At 32.7% G+C, this 17,361-nt stretch overlaps 1 protein-coding gene across 2 annotated transcripts in view; it reads right to left on the bottom strand.

Moving 5' to 3' along the window:
- LOC144849907 (uncharacterized) overlaps nucleotides 1-17,361 on the bottom strand; it is a 77,591-nt gene that overhangs the window by 4,114 nt on the left and 56,116 nt on the right. Inside the window, exons 16-28 of one of the 2 annotated variants that reach the window (XM_078707017.1) lie at nucleotides 16,974-17,072; nucleotides 8,406-8,492; nucleotides 7,012-7,101; nucleotides 6,456-6,551; nucleotides 5,775-5,855; nucleotides 4,128-4,160; nucleotides 3,752-3,776; nucleotides 2,589-2,686; nucleotides 2,242-2,266; nucleotides 1,621-1,916; nucleotides 1,180-1,204; nucleotides 283-496; nucleotides 11-34 (exon numbers count right to left, since the gene is read on the bottom strand). In XM_078707017.1, coding sequence (XP_078563143.1) covers nucleotides 29-34; nucleotides 283-496; nucleotides 1,180-1,204; nucleotides 1,621-1,916; nucleotides 2,242-2,266; nucleotides 2,589-2,686; nucleotides 3,752-3,776; nucleotides 4,128-4,160; nucleotides 5,775-5,855; nucleotides 6,456-6,551; nucleotides 7,012-7,101; nucleotides 8,406-8,492; nucleotides 16,974-17,072 — 1,175 coding nt within the window. In that variant the 3' untranslated portion in view covers nucleotides 11-28. The remainder of the gene's footprint in view (nucleotides 1-10; nucleotides 35-282; nucleotides 497-1,179; nucleotides 1,205-1,620; nucleotides 1,917-2,241; nucleotides 2,267-2,588; nucleotides 2,687-3,751; nucleotides 3,777-4,127; nucleotides 4,161-5,774; nucleotides 5,856-6,455; nucleotides 6,552-7,011; nucleotides 7,102-8,405; nucleotides 8,493-16,973; nucleotides 17,073-17,361) is intronic. The other variant, XM_078707016.1, reaches the window with a different exon arrangement.

Here is a 17,361-nt window from a genome sequence, read left to right as displayed (position 1 = left end):
TGTAGATTACCAATATCATCACAATATGTTATACCTGTTGAAATAAAATACATGTGATCAGAATTAACATAGAAAAACACAATCTATAGTTAAGCGTTAATGAATAATGATTTTTTATTTAATAATCATGCTTTATAGCATTTTAATAGTGAACAACAATTATATTATACTTGATTCAATTTTATGATTTTGTGTGTATAACATGACAAAGGTATTCTTTTTTAATACACTAAGGTTTCTGAAAGTCTAAAGGTTTAAAAGTACCCCTTTTACTGTACTTACATCAACTTGTGCTGGGCGGTCAGGTTTCTTCGTTTTCTTGTCCATGTCAACTTTAGCGTAATGTTCACTAGGGTCCTTTTCAGGTTCAACTTGTTTCTTTTTCTTGTCTTTTAAGTTGACCTCTGTGTAAAGGTCACCACTTTTTGCTTTGTATCTTTGTGTATTTCCTTCTTCCATTTCAATGGCAGGTTCAACATTTGATTTGTTCTTTTTTCTGGAGAACATGAAATAAAGACATACATTACATAGCATATGTAAATACGTGAACGTGATTGATCGAAATGGCATCACATTATTACAGATAATTTGAGGATCGAAAATTGTCAAATTGCCCTTTCAGGTAATATAACATTTTATATTGACTGGTCAATTTAACACACACATCCAGTGACATTGACGGTTTTGAACTTTGGTCAAAACTACAGTGACATTATCTACGAAAATTGACATACTGTACTGTAGTATTTATTATACAGAATTATTGTTTAAACAACAACTTTAGTGGCATCTTCTAATCCCCCTAATACAGTATTTTATTTTATACTTTTTTATATATTTATTTCAACACACATCAGCAATAAAGATGACTTTATCAATTACAGTAAGTCTTGTATGAGGCTGTGGCGGTATGATAAGCCAGAGGCAGGATTTGAGCCACAGACCCATAAGCAAACATGCTGTGGTTGTAGTGAATATTCCATATTTTCACTGCTGATTATTCCATATACTATAATCCTTACATTATTTCAAACTATTTAGCATCTCATATGCTTTTGTTGTATATTGTTAAACCTCAGGATATATTCTTTGCATTTAGCCAAATCTTATTGGATGGCTACTCGACTGATGCATTGTGGAAAAAGGACAGACTAAAATATAAACTAAATATATACTCACGAACTTGACTTTCCAATCTTGCTGGCTGTTTAAAATAATTACAGAATGTAATCAAAACTTTTTCAAATGAATAAGATTACAAGATCCTTGTCATGTCTACATTCTTAGATAATGACATGACAAGATCTTGGTTCTCATGACTACATTCTTTATAAGAGATGATCAGATGACGAGATCATGTAAAACATTGATTCTGCCTTTTAAAATACATTTTGTTTTTATGGTTAAATAAATAAAAAGTATTACTGAAAATAAATAGTTTCCCTCTGATAGACATTGGGGAGTTCTTATATTGATTATTCAATGAAACAGTTTTATGACAATAAGAAAATGGTTGTAATGGTGTTTGGTATCAAATGATATGTCAGATTATGACATGAATTAAGTTTCTAATGATGTGGCTATCAAGATAAATGATAATAATGAAACAACGATACTTACCATTAGTAACTGTAAATTTTACATGGAAACTGAGAACTTTTAAACTGGTTTTCATTTCACAGCAATAGTGACCATCATCATCCTCTTTCACCTTTGGTATCTTGAGAGAACCATCGTCAGCAACCGTGAATCTAGAATTAGCATCTCCAGAACGAACTATGAACTTTTTGTTTCCTCCTTTCTTGTCACATTTATACCAATCAAAGTGTTCCACTATCTCTCCTGTTGCAAGTGTGTAATCGATTTGCAAACAACTGTCAGTAGAAATTTCTGCCTTTGCTGGCTTAACCTTAAAGCTTTATTGAACCAAAAGATAAGATAATATTATCAAAATGTTTAGTATACAGCATCATACATAACAAAAACTATAACAAAATACTATTTTTTGTGCGGAATTTTTACACCTTACCCCACAATGAATCAGTTTAGTTTCATTATTGTAATTAACCTACTAATGTCTTGTTTTGAATTTGCTTATTTGAGGCTGGTGAATAAATACTAGTAAATGTAAATCTTTACTAATATTTTCTTCTCATTATTCAATGTACTGCATACAATTCCAAACGTTTGTGGAAATAAGGAATAAACTGAAACAGAATGATCATAAATAAATATACTTACGAACTTGACTTGCCAGTTTTGTTAGCTGTATAAAAGCAATAGTAGAAATATGACTCAGAATGAACACAAATAAACTATGACATTGGACAATAGATTATAGATGATGAGTAGAGAAATGGTGGTGGATTTAGGTGGTAATAAATGATGCCAACATCAATGAAAGTTCAAATTGGAACAAGAATAGTGTGAGAATCTTGATAGTTGCCACACTGTGGCTGCCATGTGTTCAAACACACCACACACACCTTTCCAGAAATGGAGGAAGATTAATTTTACATTTACAATGATTATAATAATGACAACAATAACAACAATTATAATTATGAGATAGTCAGACTTATATTTACCAAATCCGGTAGCAGTGAGCATTTTCTTGTCTTCATGTTCACTTTCAGCTGTAACTGGACTGGAACCATCATGTTGATCTTCACCTTCAACGTTCTTCCTAAACCATCCACAAAGGAGTATATTGTTGAACACACAAATGTGATGTTCACAAATCATATATATATAATAAACATCACCCACAAATATTACCGCTCACAAAAACAAAATATAGTAGTACTATCATCACTCACAAATGTAATGCAGTCAAATAAGTGCACGACTGAATATTTAGATTACTAGATGTTGCATAATAATGCTTATTTTATTTAACTTGCTAACTTCATTACATAAAAAAAAACATATTTTACACTTTGTAATAACTATTTGAGTGAAATGAAACACCCATAGATTTGTGTTAAAAGTTAAAATCCAATGCATTTTTAAAAGTTAACATAAACTGTTAAAATAGTGTTAGTAAGTATTAATCATAGAATGAACTTCAGAATAATACCCCTTTCACACCAAAACTCTGGAGTAATCTCTGGAGGCATCCCAGGGTTTATGACCATTCAAAACATCAAGAAACTCTGGAGATACCCCTTTCACACCAACCTAGCAACACCGGGGTTTATAAAATAAAATTGTAAATGTCGCCCTCTATTTTGTTTGTTTACATAGCGATGATCATTAGAATCATTTTAATTGATAATATTTTTAATTTAATAATTATTTTCAAAAGTATCAGAAGTCATGCAATGTTTCATTGATACTACTTATTATTTTTTAGATCGCAATATATTTTGTACAAATATTTAAAGTATTTTGAATAAAACTACAGCAATGAGCGATCGTGTGACCTAAAAACTCTGGAGTTTGATGTTGGTACCTTTCACACCAAAACTCTGGGGCGTCAACTCCGGCATGTCTCCGGAGTTTTGTTTTTGGTGTGAAAGGGGTATTGGATGCGATACACAGTGTTATTTTATAGATGCTACAGACGATGCAACCCCAACATGAACAGGCTTAAATAGGTTGCATGCAAATTAAATAAAATAGCAAGTTAAAATTAAAACTGCAGAAATATTGCCATTTGCATATATTGTATAGTCATCTAGAGTGTGTCAAAATTTCTGTTATTGTTTGTAAAGCATATAAAGGAATAGAATTGTTTTTGAACACTCACCCAATATGCTTATTGTTCCAGCATTCTGAGGATAAAACAGAAATTGAGAATGTATTCAGATTGTTTAATTTAAAAAAAAAAGAGAATTATTATTTATAATAAAAAAAAGCATTGGCCAAAAAATAATAATCATGTTTCTTCCGAAATACTAATTCCACAGTTTTCTGAGGTTAGGTAGACCTAAGAAATAACCCAAATAGTTCTGATTCTGAATAAAAAATATTTATTTATCAGCAAATGTCCATTTTCTTTTCTCAGTTTGTTTATTTACGATGTACACTAACCTAGAATGGTTGAAATTAAAAAATTGTTACAATCCTAAGGATTCACTGAAAGTTATGCTAAAGCTTCATAAAGAGCATCTTCATAAACTTACTTAATTGTAAATTGTCTTCTGTGGGGCAGCATTCTGATGATAAAACAGAAATTGTTACAAATGTTCTAAGACCTTGAGAATGTATTCAGATTGTTTAATTTAAAAAAAAAGAGAATTATTATTTATAATAAACAAGAAATATTTCTTACAAAAAACGACGCTCGCTTGTTGACGTAACAGTTTTAAAGATATGTAGTCCCTCTTAAAAACGTTTTTTCACATTTGCTTTTGAATGTGTCATTTTAATGTCACATATAATAATATTTATTCACTTTAACCAACAACTGGATCGAAAATGAAAAAATGTAATTTAAAGCAAAAAATACTTAAATTGTCTGTCAGACAATGGTTTTTGGTTAAAATTAAACGTTTCTTTTCTCTTTTTGAGTGAAATTTTTTTTTTTCCAGAAGTGAATAACTTTATTAAAACTGCAAAATTACCTATTTAAAAGTCTGGTTTTATTAATTTTCATTTTCCATGTTTTTGGGGACAATACATCTTTAATTATTGTTCTTTCAGAGATGATTTATTATCAATTATTTTTGTTTAACAATCAGTAGTAAACATTTTGTGTAACGTAAATATATAGTCTACCCTGCTGTACAGAACAAAAATATAATCATAAACTAAACTATAGTAGTGTACTGTGAGTAGATAAGATAGTAGTTCACTTAACCAAACAAAAACAGAAAAAGGTATCCTACTTTGAATTTATTTAATTCAAATCACAAAAAAAAAATAATACCATACATGCATATATACTATATCGGTACGTTTCCATTAAGTAAGATATTTTAATGTATTATTAGTGTATCAAAAAATATATAAACTATAAGTGGAATGATATTTAATTGAAATTTAAAAAAAAATGTATCCATGTATTTCACTTTAGTTTATATTTATTGCTAAGGGGTCATTTCATCAAGGCTAGATGTACTCAACAAGTGATAAATGGCCAGTACCCAAAGGTGCTATAAAGGAGGGACATTCAAGTGTGAACAAATTGTATCTTGCAATTCAATGACAGCAAATTTTTATAATATCAGCCTAGATTGGGTCCAGCAGCTGCAACCTATGAATTATAGTCGAGTTTCCATTTTAGCATTTCTGTCAGCCTTAGATACTAAAGCTACCGCTATGAAACAGCTTATTAATGAATATGTCCTCATGGGAAATAGCTGGCTAGAGCAGCGGCGCGAAAAAGCATTGGCCAAAAAAAGATAATCATGTTTCGTCCGAAATACTAATTCTACAGTTTTCTGAGGTTAGGTAGACCTAAGAAATAACCCAAATAGTTCTGATTCTGAATAAAAAATATTTATTTATCAGCAAATGTCCATTTTCTTTTCTCAGTTTGTTTATTTACGATGTACACTAACCTAGAATGGTTGAAATTAAAAACTCACTTAAAAAATTGTTACAATCCTAAGGATTCACTGAAAGTTATGCTAAAGCTTCATAAAGAGCATCTTCATAAACTTACTTAATTGTAAATACAGACTATATCAACTAAGATATGTATATGTATGGCAGGTAAGCTAGTATTTGTTTACTTATTTATTCTGATAATTGCATTTACTCAATCTGTTGTTCATTATTTCTTGTGTGGGAAAAAAAATCAAACAAACAAACAATGATTCACTTACTAGGGAAGATGAAGATGATCAAAACATAAGCAATAACACACACATCGATTATTAGCAAACCTAGCAAGCATTCTTCAAAATCTGTTAAGAAAAAAAAAAGTTAAATGTAGAGTAAATGTTTTTTTTTCATTACACCTTATTTATAGAGGGTAACCCTAAACAGTGTATGCTGACAATCAAGGGGCCCTCTTGATGAGTGACAGTGGCTGTGTGTATATTAGTACACCGGGGTAACCCCTACTCATCTCGAAAGATGTACTAGGTTCTTTAAAGTGCACATGAGCCAGATGTGTACACTGTGTGTGTATCATTAAAAATTATTTTAAAATCAAGATAAAAAAACAAGGTAAATTATAACATTGGAGAACAAATCTAACTAAATTATTACGAATGATTAGGATGTCCAAGTAAAAATGAACTAATTTGCTTTGACACAACCACCCCCCCCCCCCCCCCCACCACACCACCAGCTGATTTTGTTACTTCGCTCACAATACTCAATAGACTACAGAATGAGTCCATTTACATTAAATCGCACCAGCCTAAATTAAATCTTGCGTACACCACTGATAGTGTTTAATCCTACAGTATCAGTCTTGACTATATCCAATAATTTGGATTGACTAATGAAATGTGTTGCTCTATTAGCAGTACTTTACAAGCATTTCATGATTCACTTACTTGTTATAGACCAGACTGCAATAAAAATGATCACAGCATCCCAGACTAAACTAGCGATCACTAACACAATTCTCCAACAATTACATTTGTTTTTATCTGTGAAGTGAAGGTAATAATATACCGTAGATTTTTTTTTAACCTACTGTAAAATCTCAAAAAGAAGCCCATGGGCTTCTTCTATATTTAGTACTCATGAGTAGGCTATTTTCAAGATGGGCTTATTTTCGAGATTACTTTTGCAAACTAAAGAGGGGCTTCTTTTCAAAATGAATGCTGTAAATTTTGTGAATTGCTACTACAATAGGATTTTTTTAGACACTACCTGACAATTTGACATATTTGTGATAAAAATACCATTATAAACTATAAAATGAATGTATGATTCTTGGAGTTTTTTTGCATTAAACCACCTTTTTCCTTTGATATTCAAATAGTCGATCTTGATTCTCGACACTTTTTAACTTTAATTTAAGTTGTAAATAAAGCTTAGATTGTGGTAGTCCTACTCTGCCTTATTTAAAAATTTGTTTTCTTCAAAGTTTTAAGATTTACTTACTTTGACAAAACCAGACTATAGTCAAGATGACAAAAGCCAAAACATTTCCAATGAAGATTAAGAAGATTTCTGACATTTTCCATGTGTCGTCTGTTAAAAAAAAAAACACAACATTTTTCAAGCTACCAAAAGGTCTATTAGATGGAATCTCTGATGACCACAAGATTGTAGTGACTAATTATAATGTGTACAAATAATATGATACTTCACAATCTGTAACTGTAACTGTGTTTCCGAACTTATTTTCCCTGATTGGAACACAAGCATTTTTGTGTAAAATAGTTCCTGATTCACAGGATTTGGTCTACTAGCGATCCTACTCTAAACTAGTCATCCATTCATAGATACTGATGAAGACAGTCTATCTGGTGGTGACCATGAACCCAAGATATGAATAAACTAACTTATACCCTTTTTACACTATCGACTGGGAGAGGAACATGAGTTGAACTCGGAGGCAATTTCCATTTACACTAGCCAAAAAAACTGATGAACTCGAGTTGCGCCCATTTACACTATATCGATTACCCCAGTGCTGTCAATCAAATCAGTACTGCAAGCAAGTGGAACTTAATTGACTATTTTACGGTTTAAACGTTTAAAAACTGGAACATATCGACAAATCCCATATCAAAACATAATCCGAATTTACACACAATTTATTTAATTTTGAATGTAGTCCAGTGTTAAATTTTCTTTGTGGCTTTTAAGATTATCATTTATTATTTTAAACATTAACAATTATTTTTCTTTTTAAAATGACTGCATTTCAGCCTTGTAGACTTTACATACATTAAATAAGCCTTAAATTGTTAGGTTGGCGTAAAAGTAGGGTAGGTACGGTAGGTATTTAAAATAAAAAATGTATTTGTTAATTAGCATAACAATGTATCAATGAAGGAAAATTAATTATTGTATGGTACTTTTTCAGTTCCTAAAAAAGATATCATTTTCATCCATTTAGACGTCAGTACTATATATTTTTTTTCCTTTTTCAATAATTAGGCCTACATAGAATCGGCCAGGGTAGAGTTAATACACCAATATTACAGTATTTTAGGCTTTCTGGTAAGGTAGAATGCACACGAACAATTTCAATATTTTCAGCAGAAAAGAAAAATCACAAATGTTTTTGTGCCTTTAAAAGAAAATAACGAACAGCACAATATATTGTACAATTATTATGATTATAAAAGGTATTTTAATCAAAAAAACTTTTAATATATTGTATTTCTGTGACAACATGTTACATTTTCACATCAATGACCTTTACCAGCTCGGTGTTGAACCACAAAAACGGGGGTTGGGCTTATACCCGAGTATGGGCTTATACAATAATTATTTTATCTTTTTTTAAAACTCTCAATGCTATAAAAACAAGATTCTTTACTTACTTATTGTTTCCCAGGTTACAATACAGACGATGGTACAACCAAGAATAGCTCCACTGATGATTAAGGCTTCCAAATCTTCACACTGGTCTATTAAGAAAGTTACAAAAGGTCTATTGGATGGAATTTTTCATTTCTGTAAGGTAAGGTAATAATATAGGTGCTTAATGGTTCACAGGCAAATACATCTTAGTTACGGAAACAGCCATGTCAGTATGGGTTGATCAGAAAAACAATATATAATATGTGTAGTTTTTTGTGATGTTGAGTGGGAGTGATTACTAGAAATTTCACTCCCACACTTGTTTACTCTACTACCATAAATCTTCTAATTGTAACCCTGAGTTATTATTCTTTGATTATTTTTTAGGGTGGGTTACACCTTATTTATATAGGGTGACCCTAAACAGCATATGCTGAAATTCAAGGGGCCCTCTTGATGAGTGACAGTGTGTATATTAGTACACCAGGGGAACCCCCTAACTCGTCTCAAAAGATGTACTAGGTTCTTTAAGTGCACATGAGTCAGATGTGTACACTATGTGTGTATCATTAAAAATTATTTTAAAATCAAGATAAAAAAACAAGGTAAATTATAACATTGGAGGACAAATCTAAATAAATTATTACGAATGATTAGGATGTCCAAGTAAAAATGAACTAATTTGCTTTGACACAATGAGCCCCGTTGTGTAATTTGTTTATTTTTAGAGTGGAAAATCATATAATTAGTTTTATCAAGACTAATTGTCAATTTGTTTGCGTTGCACCATTCTATGACTTTCTGGAATTGAGTGTTAATAACAGTCAGATCAAGAAGATTGTGAGCAAATGAATGAAATAAATTAGTGTCATCTGCAAACAAACGAAAATCAAAAAAATTAGAAGAATTTGGAAGATCATTGATATAAATTAAGAACAGAATAGGGCCAAGGACCGAGCCTTGAGGCACACCACAAGTGATAGGTAATTTTTAAGAGGTAAAGCCATTTGATGAAACAAATTATTTTCGGTTGTTGAGATAATCAGAAATCCAATTTAACGCATTGCCTCTAATACCATAATGAAATAATTTCGAACGTAAAATGTTATGATCAATCGTATCAAAGGCTTTACGAAAATCAATAAATATACCAATTAAAGACATTCCCTTATCAATATCACATTGAAGATTATTAACTAAATTAATCAATGACAACTTAGTGCTATATTTTTCTCTAAAGCCATATTGATGATTGTAAAACAAATTAAATATTTCAAAGTAATTTACTAAACGTTTATTATATAGTTTTTCAAGAACCTTGCTTACTACTGGAAGAATGGAGATGGGCCTATAATTTCCAAGATTGTCTTTTGCACCTTTTTTGAATAATGGAATAACTCTAGCAATTTTAAATGCTGATGGAAATTTACAAGTGTTAAATGAAAGATTAAAAATATATGTTAAGGGAATGGTTATAAAAGGAGCAGCCAAAGAAATTAATTTTGATGGAATATTGTCTGAACCAGTAGCCTTTTTCGAATCTAAAGATGAAATTATTTAAAAACTTCATAATGAGTTGTTGGTTCAAGAAAAATGAGTTTAAACGAGGTTGACCTAAAAACGAAGAATAATTAGAAGATGTGCTATCAAAATTCTTCGCTAAATTTTGGCCAATGTTGGTAAAATATTTATTAAATTCATTAACAATTGACAATTTATTGGTATAATTATGCGTCGATACAGATATATTTATGGGTAAGTTATTAGTGTTACGCCTATGTCCTAATAATGTATTGATTGTTTGCCATGTTTTAAAAGAGTTATTACTATTTTCGGAAAATAAATTGTGATAAAAAGTGCTTTTAGCCAATCTAATTGTTTTTGTTAATGTATTTCTGTATTTTTTATACTCTGAAAATAAAATTGGATCATGATTTGACTTAATAACTTTTGAAAACAACTTGTGCTTTTTCCTAATACATTTTTTAATTGATTTAGTGATCCATGGCTTTTTTTCTTCAATGTTTTTTACCGAACGTTGGACAAAAGGGGCATGCAAGTTACAAAGGTTACTAAATGAGGTATAAAATTTGTTGTAAAAATCATCAACATTTATTTATTTATTTATTTACCAGATTTCTATAGCGCCCTTTTCATGAAAACTCAAAGGCGCTTCACATCATAAAGACAAACATCATAAACAATAATTACAAAAGTAACCTCAAATTATACGAAATAAAATTTCATAAAACTAAGTTATAAATATTCTTACTGTACATTAATTAAAATCGCATAAAATAGAAAATAAAATGAACGATATACAAAATAGGTCGGAATTTCTTAAACTACGATTACAAAAATACAATTTATTTACATATTAATTATTATTTAATTTATTTATTTTTTTATTTTAATTTAATTAAATTGATTACAAATTAAAAATATTATTGCACAATAATTGACCAAACAAATTGCAGTAGAAAAATACAAGATTACAAAAATAGGCATCAATATACTATATTCAAATTGAAATCAATCATTGTTGTAGTATGAGACAAATAAGTGTGTTTTAAGTTCCCCCTTAAAAATGTTCAAGGAGGAAGCACTGCGGAGCTGGTATGGAAGAGCATTCCATAGAGTCGGCGCGGCCTTCATGAAACACCTTTCACCATACGATTTAGTTTTGACTCTAGGAACACATAAAGTAAAAGAATCCTGTGATCGTAATGGCCTATTTGGTTGATAAACCTTCAGCATATCATTGATGTAAGTGGGCTCCTGATCATGCAATGCCTTGAAGGTATGTACAAGTAACTTATACTTTATGCGTGCCTGCACCGGTAGCCAATGGAGCTCCTTCAAAATAGGTGTAATGTGCTCATATTTACAGGTTTTCGTAATTATTCGCGCTGCCGTATTCTGGACTTTTTGTAATTTATCAATAGTTGTAGTCGGCAGACCATTAAGTAAGGCGTTACAGTAGTCCATACGAGAGATCACCAGCGACTGTATCAATGATTTCGTGGCATCATATGTTAGATGACGTCGGATATGAGAGATGTTACGTAAGTGCATATAACACTGCCTGGAGATCGATTGTACATGTGAATCCATAGTAAGATGTTTGTCGAAAATTACTCCGAGGTCTCTCACAGTCGACGTTGGTTTTAGAACTATGTTTCCGACATTCACGTCCAAATTTATACTGGTCTTATTGTACCGAGACGAAAAGAGTATCACTTCCGTTTTTCCTTCATTTAATTTCAGTATGTTTTGGGTCATCCATACCTTGCCATCTGAAACACATTTTTCCATCGAAATTAGAGCAGATTGTATTTCTGACTTGTCATTTGGGCGAAAAGAAACGTACATTTGCGTATCATCCGCATACAACTGGTAGCCGAGTCCATGTCGCCGAACGATGTCTCCAATGGGCTTCGTGTACATCGAATAAAACTTCGGTCCAAGGACCGATCCTTGTGGTACTCCATATTTAAGGGGAAGTGGATTCGAACGCGCATTATTAATGAACACTGATTGATAACGATCCTTCAGATAAGATGCAATCCATGCTAGGGCATTTCCACGTACTCCAAAATGATGATAAAGCCGTTGAAGTAGTGTCTGATGGTCGATCGTATCAAAGGAGGCCGAAAGGTCAAGTAGTATAAGCGCAGAAGCGTAACCCTTGTCTAGAGACGCGATAATGTCACTTTGGACCTTCAGAAGGGCAGTCTCCGTTGAGTGAAATTTCCTGTATGCCGACTGATTGCACTCATGAATGCCATTAATTACAATGTGTTCTTCTAGGCTTGCGTCAACAACTTTTTCAAGAATTTTGGACATGAATGGTAAGTTAGATACAGGTCTATAGTTCTTGAGAGTCTCCGGATCTAGGTTAGGTTTCTTTATGAGAGGTCTAAGAAGCGCATGTTTAAAATCGCGTGGAACGTAACCCGTCTGTAGTGATGCATTGACGATAGCTGTTATCAAAGGCAGAAGTTCCTCAAGGCACTCCTTCAGGAGCCATGTCGGTAGAGGATCTAATTCACATGACTTACTCTTTGATTTTAGGATGATTGTTCGCACTTCGTCTAGAGAAACCGTCATATATTCCACTAATGGTGTTGCATCAAACGTGGTCTCTCCATGATCTCTCTCTTGAGCATTAACTTTGTCAACATTCGCCGATATATCATGACGAATATCTGCAATTTTAGAATTAAAGAAGGAAATAAAGTCCTCGGAGAGTTCTTTGGCGCATGTGCGTTTCGGTAGAGTCGGGTCATCAGTTTCACCGAATAGATGTCTTGACAACCTAAATAAACATTTTTGATTTCGATCACAGGCAGCTATCTTTTCAGAATAGTAATCGATTCTAGATTTATGTAGTAGTCGATTTACGATTGAGCACTGACCACGATAGCGTTGATGATCGACTGCGAGTTTGGTCTTGCGCCATTTGCGCTCTAATTTCCGTCGAAGATGCTTGGCTTCGTGGAGCTGATCAGTGTACCAAGGACAATTAGGTCTCTGCACAATAACCTTAGTACGTAAAGGTGCATGTTTATCAATTAATGATCGCAATGAAATATCATGTGTGGACAACAGTTCATCGACAGGATTTAATAACGATGTCGAAGAGACGAATGACTGGATATCTTTCCGAAACGCATCAACATCAATGGCTCGTAACTTGCGGAAGGTAACCTTCTTATAGATCGGACTAGGTTTCGCTATAGCTGTTCTAAAATGAACTGCAAGGTGATCACAAGTCATTTTCCCACTTTCATCAGAAAGGCCTGGATCTGTTACTAAGATATTAGATACCATACAGCTTGTATCTCTAACAATAACTACATCCAATGTGTGACCATGGTTGTGTGTCGGGTCCTTCACAAGTTGTTTTAGACCATGCGACTCAAGAATATCAACAAAACGCTGAGAGTTACGATCTTCCGCAACATCTAAATGAAAATTAAGATCTCCTAGAATTAGAATGTCTTTTGGAATTGTTACATACGAGGAGAGAAACGTAGACCATTCATCGAAAAAATCACTGATCTTTAGGCCGTTTACAGTAGATGGTGGCGGACGATAAACAGTGGCAACGCGCAATATCACACCATCTATATCAACATCACAGTCCATGTATTCAAATTGAGTAAATCCTCTATCTTTGCTGGAACGTACAATTTTGGTTTTTATTGATGTTTTGGTCAATAAAGCTACTCCACCGCCATGTCGACAGGGACGTGGTATATGCTTAAAATCGTAACCTGGTGGAACTAATTCTCCTATAGAGGCTTTATCAATAGACGTTCCCAGCCAAGTTTCAGTTATAGATAAAATGTCGAGATCATTAGTTGATATAAAATCATTGATAGATAGAGTTTTATTCTTGACTGAACGTGCGTTGAAACAACATACGTTAAGCTGTTTAATTGGAATGTTCTTATTAACTTGACATTTCACAATGACACGGTTACGTTCATTTATATACGCCGGATAGTGTTCGTTAAAATGTGCTTTAGTTCTTTTAGTTATTCTCACGGATATCCTTCTTTTCATTTTGCAACCAGCTTTGGTCCCGCGAACCGTAGGGACTGTTCGGCATATACCAAAAGCCTTCATTGTTCTATACAGTTTACTAGGCACAGGTGTAACCGTAGCTGGCCGGCATAACTGCATGAGTGCGTAACTAGAATACCTGAGCATAGTTAGTTAGGCTTACCGTTACTCAATTAAGAGTTTCAAAAGCAAGTTAAATCCACCTTCCTGATACAAATTAAATAGCGCTACAATATCTTGGTAACAACTATCATCATCAGTACAAACTATCTACTTTATTTCGTCGTCTCATGAAATTCTATTACATATTAGTCTAGAGTAGCGAATGTGCAGCCCGTACATGAGCGCAGCCAGTCAGACTGGCTGACATCTTTAGACAAAGACATCTTTAGACATATAAACTTCATCCCATGATATATTAGATATGTCATAAATAAATGCATTTGTATTAAAGTTACTAAAATCATATAAATAGAATCAATTTTTTCACTTGAAACAATATTTTCAAATATTGAAAAAACAGGGAAGTGATCAGAAATATCGCAGACAATTGAACCACTATATATATTTGTATTAAAAACATTGGTCAATTAAAGTACAAGTATCTTTAGTGACCCTGGACGGAGTTTCAATTAGGTTGTGTATATTTAAACAATTAAGTTTATCAATAAATGAGTCTACATTAACAGAAGAATTTAAAACATCAAAATTAAAGTCGCCCAATATAATACAATTATTTTTTTCAATTTTATTATTATTTAGTATATCTAAAACACTGTTATAAAACTCAGTTAGGTCTGTATTATTTTGCCTGTATATAACACCAACAATAAATTTGTTCGCATCATCAAACAATTCCAACCACAATGATTCTGAGTTAGCTATTGTATAATCAAGCAGACTATAATTGAGAGAAGAGTGAACATAAATACCTACTCCACCACTCCTACCCTGTTCTCTGCATTTGTATTCAAATGAATACGAGTTCAAATTAAAGAGATGGATTTTGAATGTTCCAAATTTCAGTAAGACCTATAATTTTAAAATTTCCCAAAGTATTAAGAACTTGTTCAAATTCCACAAAATTCTTTTTTAGTGATCTGATGTTAAAATTTAGAACAGACAAAGAGTGTGACATAATACCTGTAAATTTTTCAGAGAACTTAGTAGGGGTGATATAATTGTCGAGGATATAAATGGGAGCCTCAAATGTATCATCATCAGTAATAAAGTTCATTAAAGAATGCTAAATAATTAGCCTCAAATGATATTATACAATTTTACCATATTATTGCAATTAATACATTTTTTAAAATCAGAATTAACGTTCATACAGCAGATAAAACAATTCATGTGGATTCAATATATGTAAATGTATAAATTATATATTTGTGCTTATTTGTATAAACCAAACTACTAGTGACTAGACATACATACAAAAAACATAGAACAGGACATATAAACGAAATGCTTAGAACATAAGGGCATTTAAAACATAAATGAAACATAATCAAGTCTTCTATAAATATCCAAAATTAAAAAAGTACAGTATCTGATGAATCAAGTTTGTCTCAGATCAAATCAAGAATAAATTAGGCGAAAAAAAAAACTCAGATTCCGGTTTTCAGTAAATTAGTTTTCTAGCTGGGCCTGAAATGGAACAAAGTAGCCGCTTCACTTCATCAGGTCTTGAGCATGCCGAGATAGATCCGAGCGCGTACAGACGACGATTCTTTTCATAGTGTATTTTTCCATCTAATGTCCAGGTGGACTTGATAGCGTCTGCATATTTGGTTTTCACCTCACGCAACAGCTGCGAGCATTTCATGGTTAAATTCTCATGTACAAAGTATGGCGAGTTTTTAAAACCTTTTTTGGCCTTAAAAACCTCGTTTCGCCGACGATTCTTTTCATAGTGTGCGTAAGTATGTGTATTTTTCCATCTAATGTCCAGGTGGACTTGATAGCGTCTGCATATTTGGTTTTCACCTCACGCAACAGCTGCGAGCGTTTCATGGTTAAATTCTCATGTACAAAGTATGGCGAGTTTTTAAAACCTTTTTTGGCCTTAAAAACCTCGTTTCGCTTATTGTAATTGGAGAATTTAATTATAATAGGCCTATTATTTTTCTTCTTCTTGGGGTCCGGTTCTCTTTTAGGCCCCAGTCTATGAGACCTGTCTATGTCGGCAGAGTCAACTGATACATTGAGGTTGTCTTTAAATACACTACACGCTTCATTATCAGTATTTTCATTATTGGTTTCAGGTACCCCATAAAGAATTAAGCAGTTACGCCGAGAATACTGTTCGGCATCATCTAGTTTTTCTTCAAGACTATTAATCTTTCCTCTAGATGGCCTATTTTATCGTTAGCGTTGGCAATATCAAATTGAACAGAATCTCTAATAAGGTCTGTAATCTTACCGATCAATTTTTCTTAAATTGCGTCGGATACCGCTTCGGCTATTGTTAAAACAAAATTAGAATCCTCTGCTAAGCATCTTCGTAGTTCCGAGTCGATCAGTTTTTTCACACCTGCTAATATAAATCATGCGTTGAGTCACCATTGTGTTGATTTTTTTTAGGTTGATCCGAGCTGACTACAGCAGTAGCATTTTCGTCACCAGGTGCACTGTCGCCTTTAGCATTCTTCCGTGTTGATCTAGAGAACTGGAACTAGCCATTGAATTGATGAACGACAGTAGAAATAGCGGAATATCAGTAGCAATATGGCAAGGTAGATGAACAAACTACCGTAGGACTAGTAGTGTCCGAGTCAAAATGATAGCTGGTTGAATCAGCCACAACAATGGTGAAATAATTGAGTTCAATACTCAATAGACTACAGAATGAGTCCCATTTACATTAAATCGCACCAGCCTAAATTAAATCCTGCGTACACCACTGATGGTGTTTAATCCTACAGTATCAGTCTTGACTATATCCAATAATTTGGATTGACTAATGAAATGTGTTACTCTAGCAGTACTTTACAAGCATTTCATGATTCACTTACTTGTTATAGACCAGATTGCAATACCAATGATCACAGCATTCCAGACTAAACAAGTGATAACTAACACAATTCTCCATCTCCTTTCTCCAATCTCCTTATCTGTGAAGTGAAGGTAATAATATACCATAGATGTTTTTTTAACCTACTGTAAAATCTAAAAAAGAAGCCCATGGGCTTCTTCTATTTTTAGTACTCATGAGTAGGCTATTTTCAAGATGGGCTTATTTTCGAGATGGGTTTATTTTCGAGATTACTTTTGCAAACTAAAGAGGGGCTTCTTTTCAAAATGAATGCTGTAAATTTTGTGAATTGCTACTACAATAGGATTTTTTTAGACATTACCGGACAATTTGACATATTTGTGATAAAAATACCATTATAAACTATA

This window comes from Antedon bifida, chromosome 8 (assembly GCF_963402885.1).
Source record: "Antedon bifida chromosome 8, ecAntBifi1.1, whole genome shotgun sequence".
In the NCBI taxonomy this organism is placed as follows: Eukaryota; Metazoa; Echinodermata; class Crinoidea; order Comatulida; family Antedonidae; genus Antedon; species Antedon bifida.
Note: the sequence above shows the minus strand (reverse complement) of the source record. Positions and strands in the feature narration are given on the sequence as shown.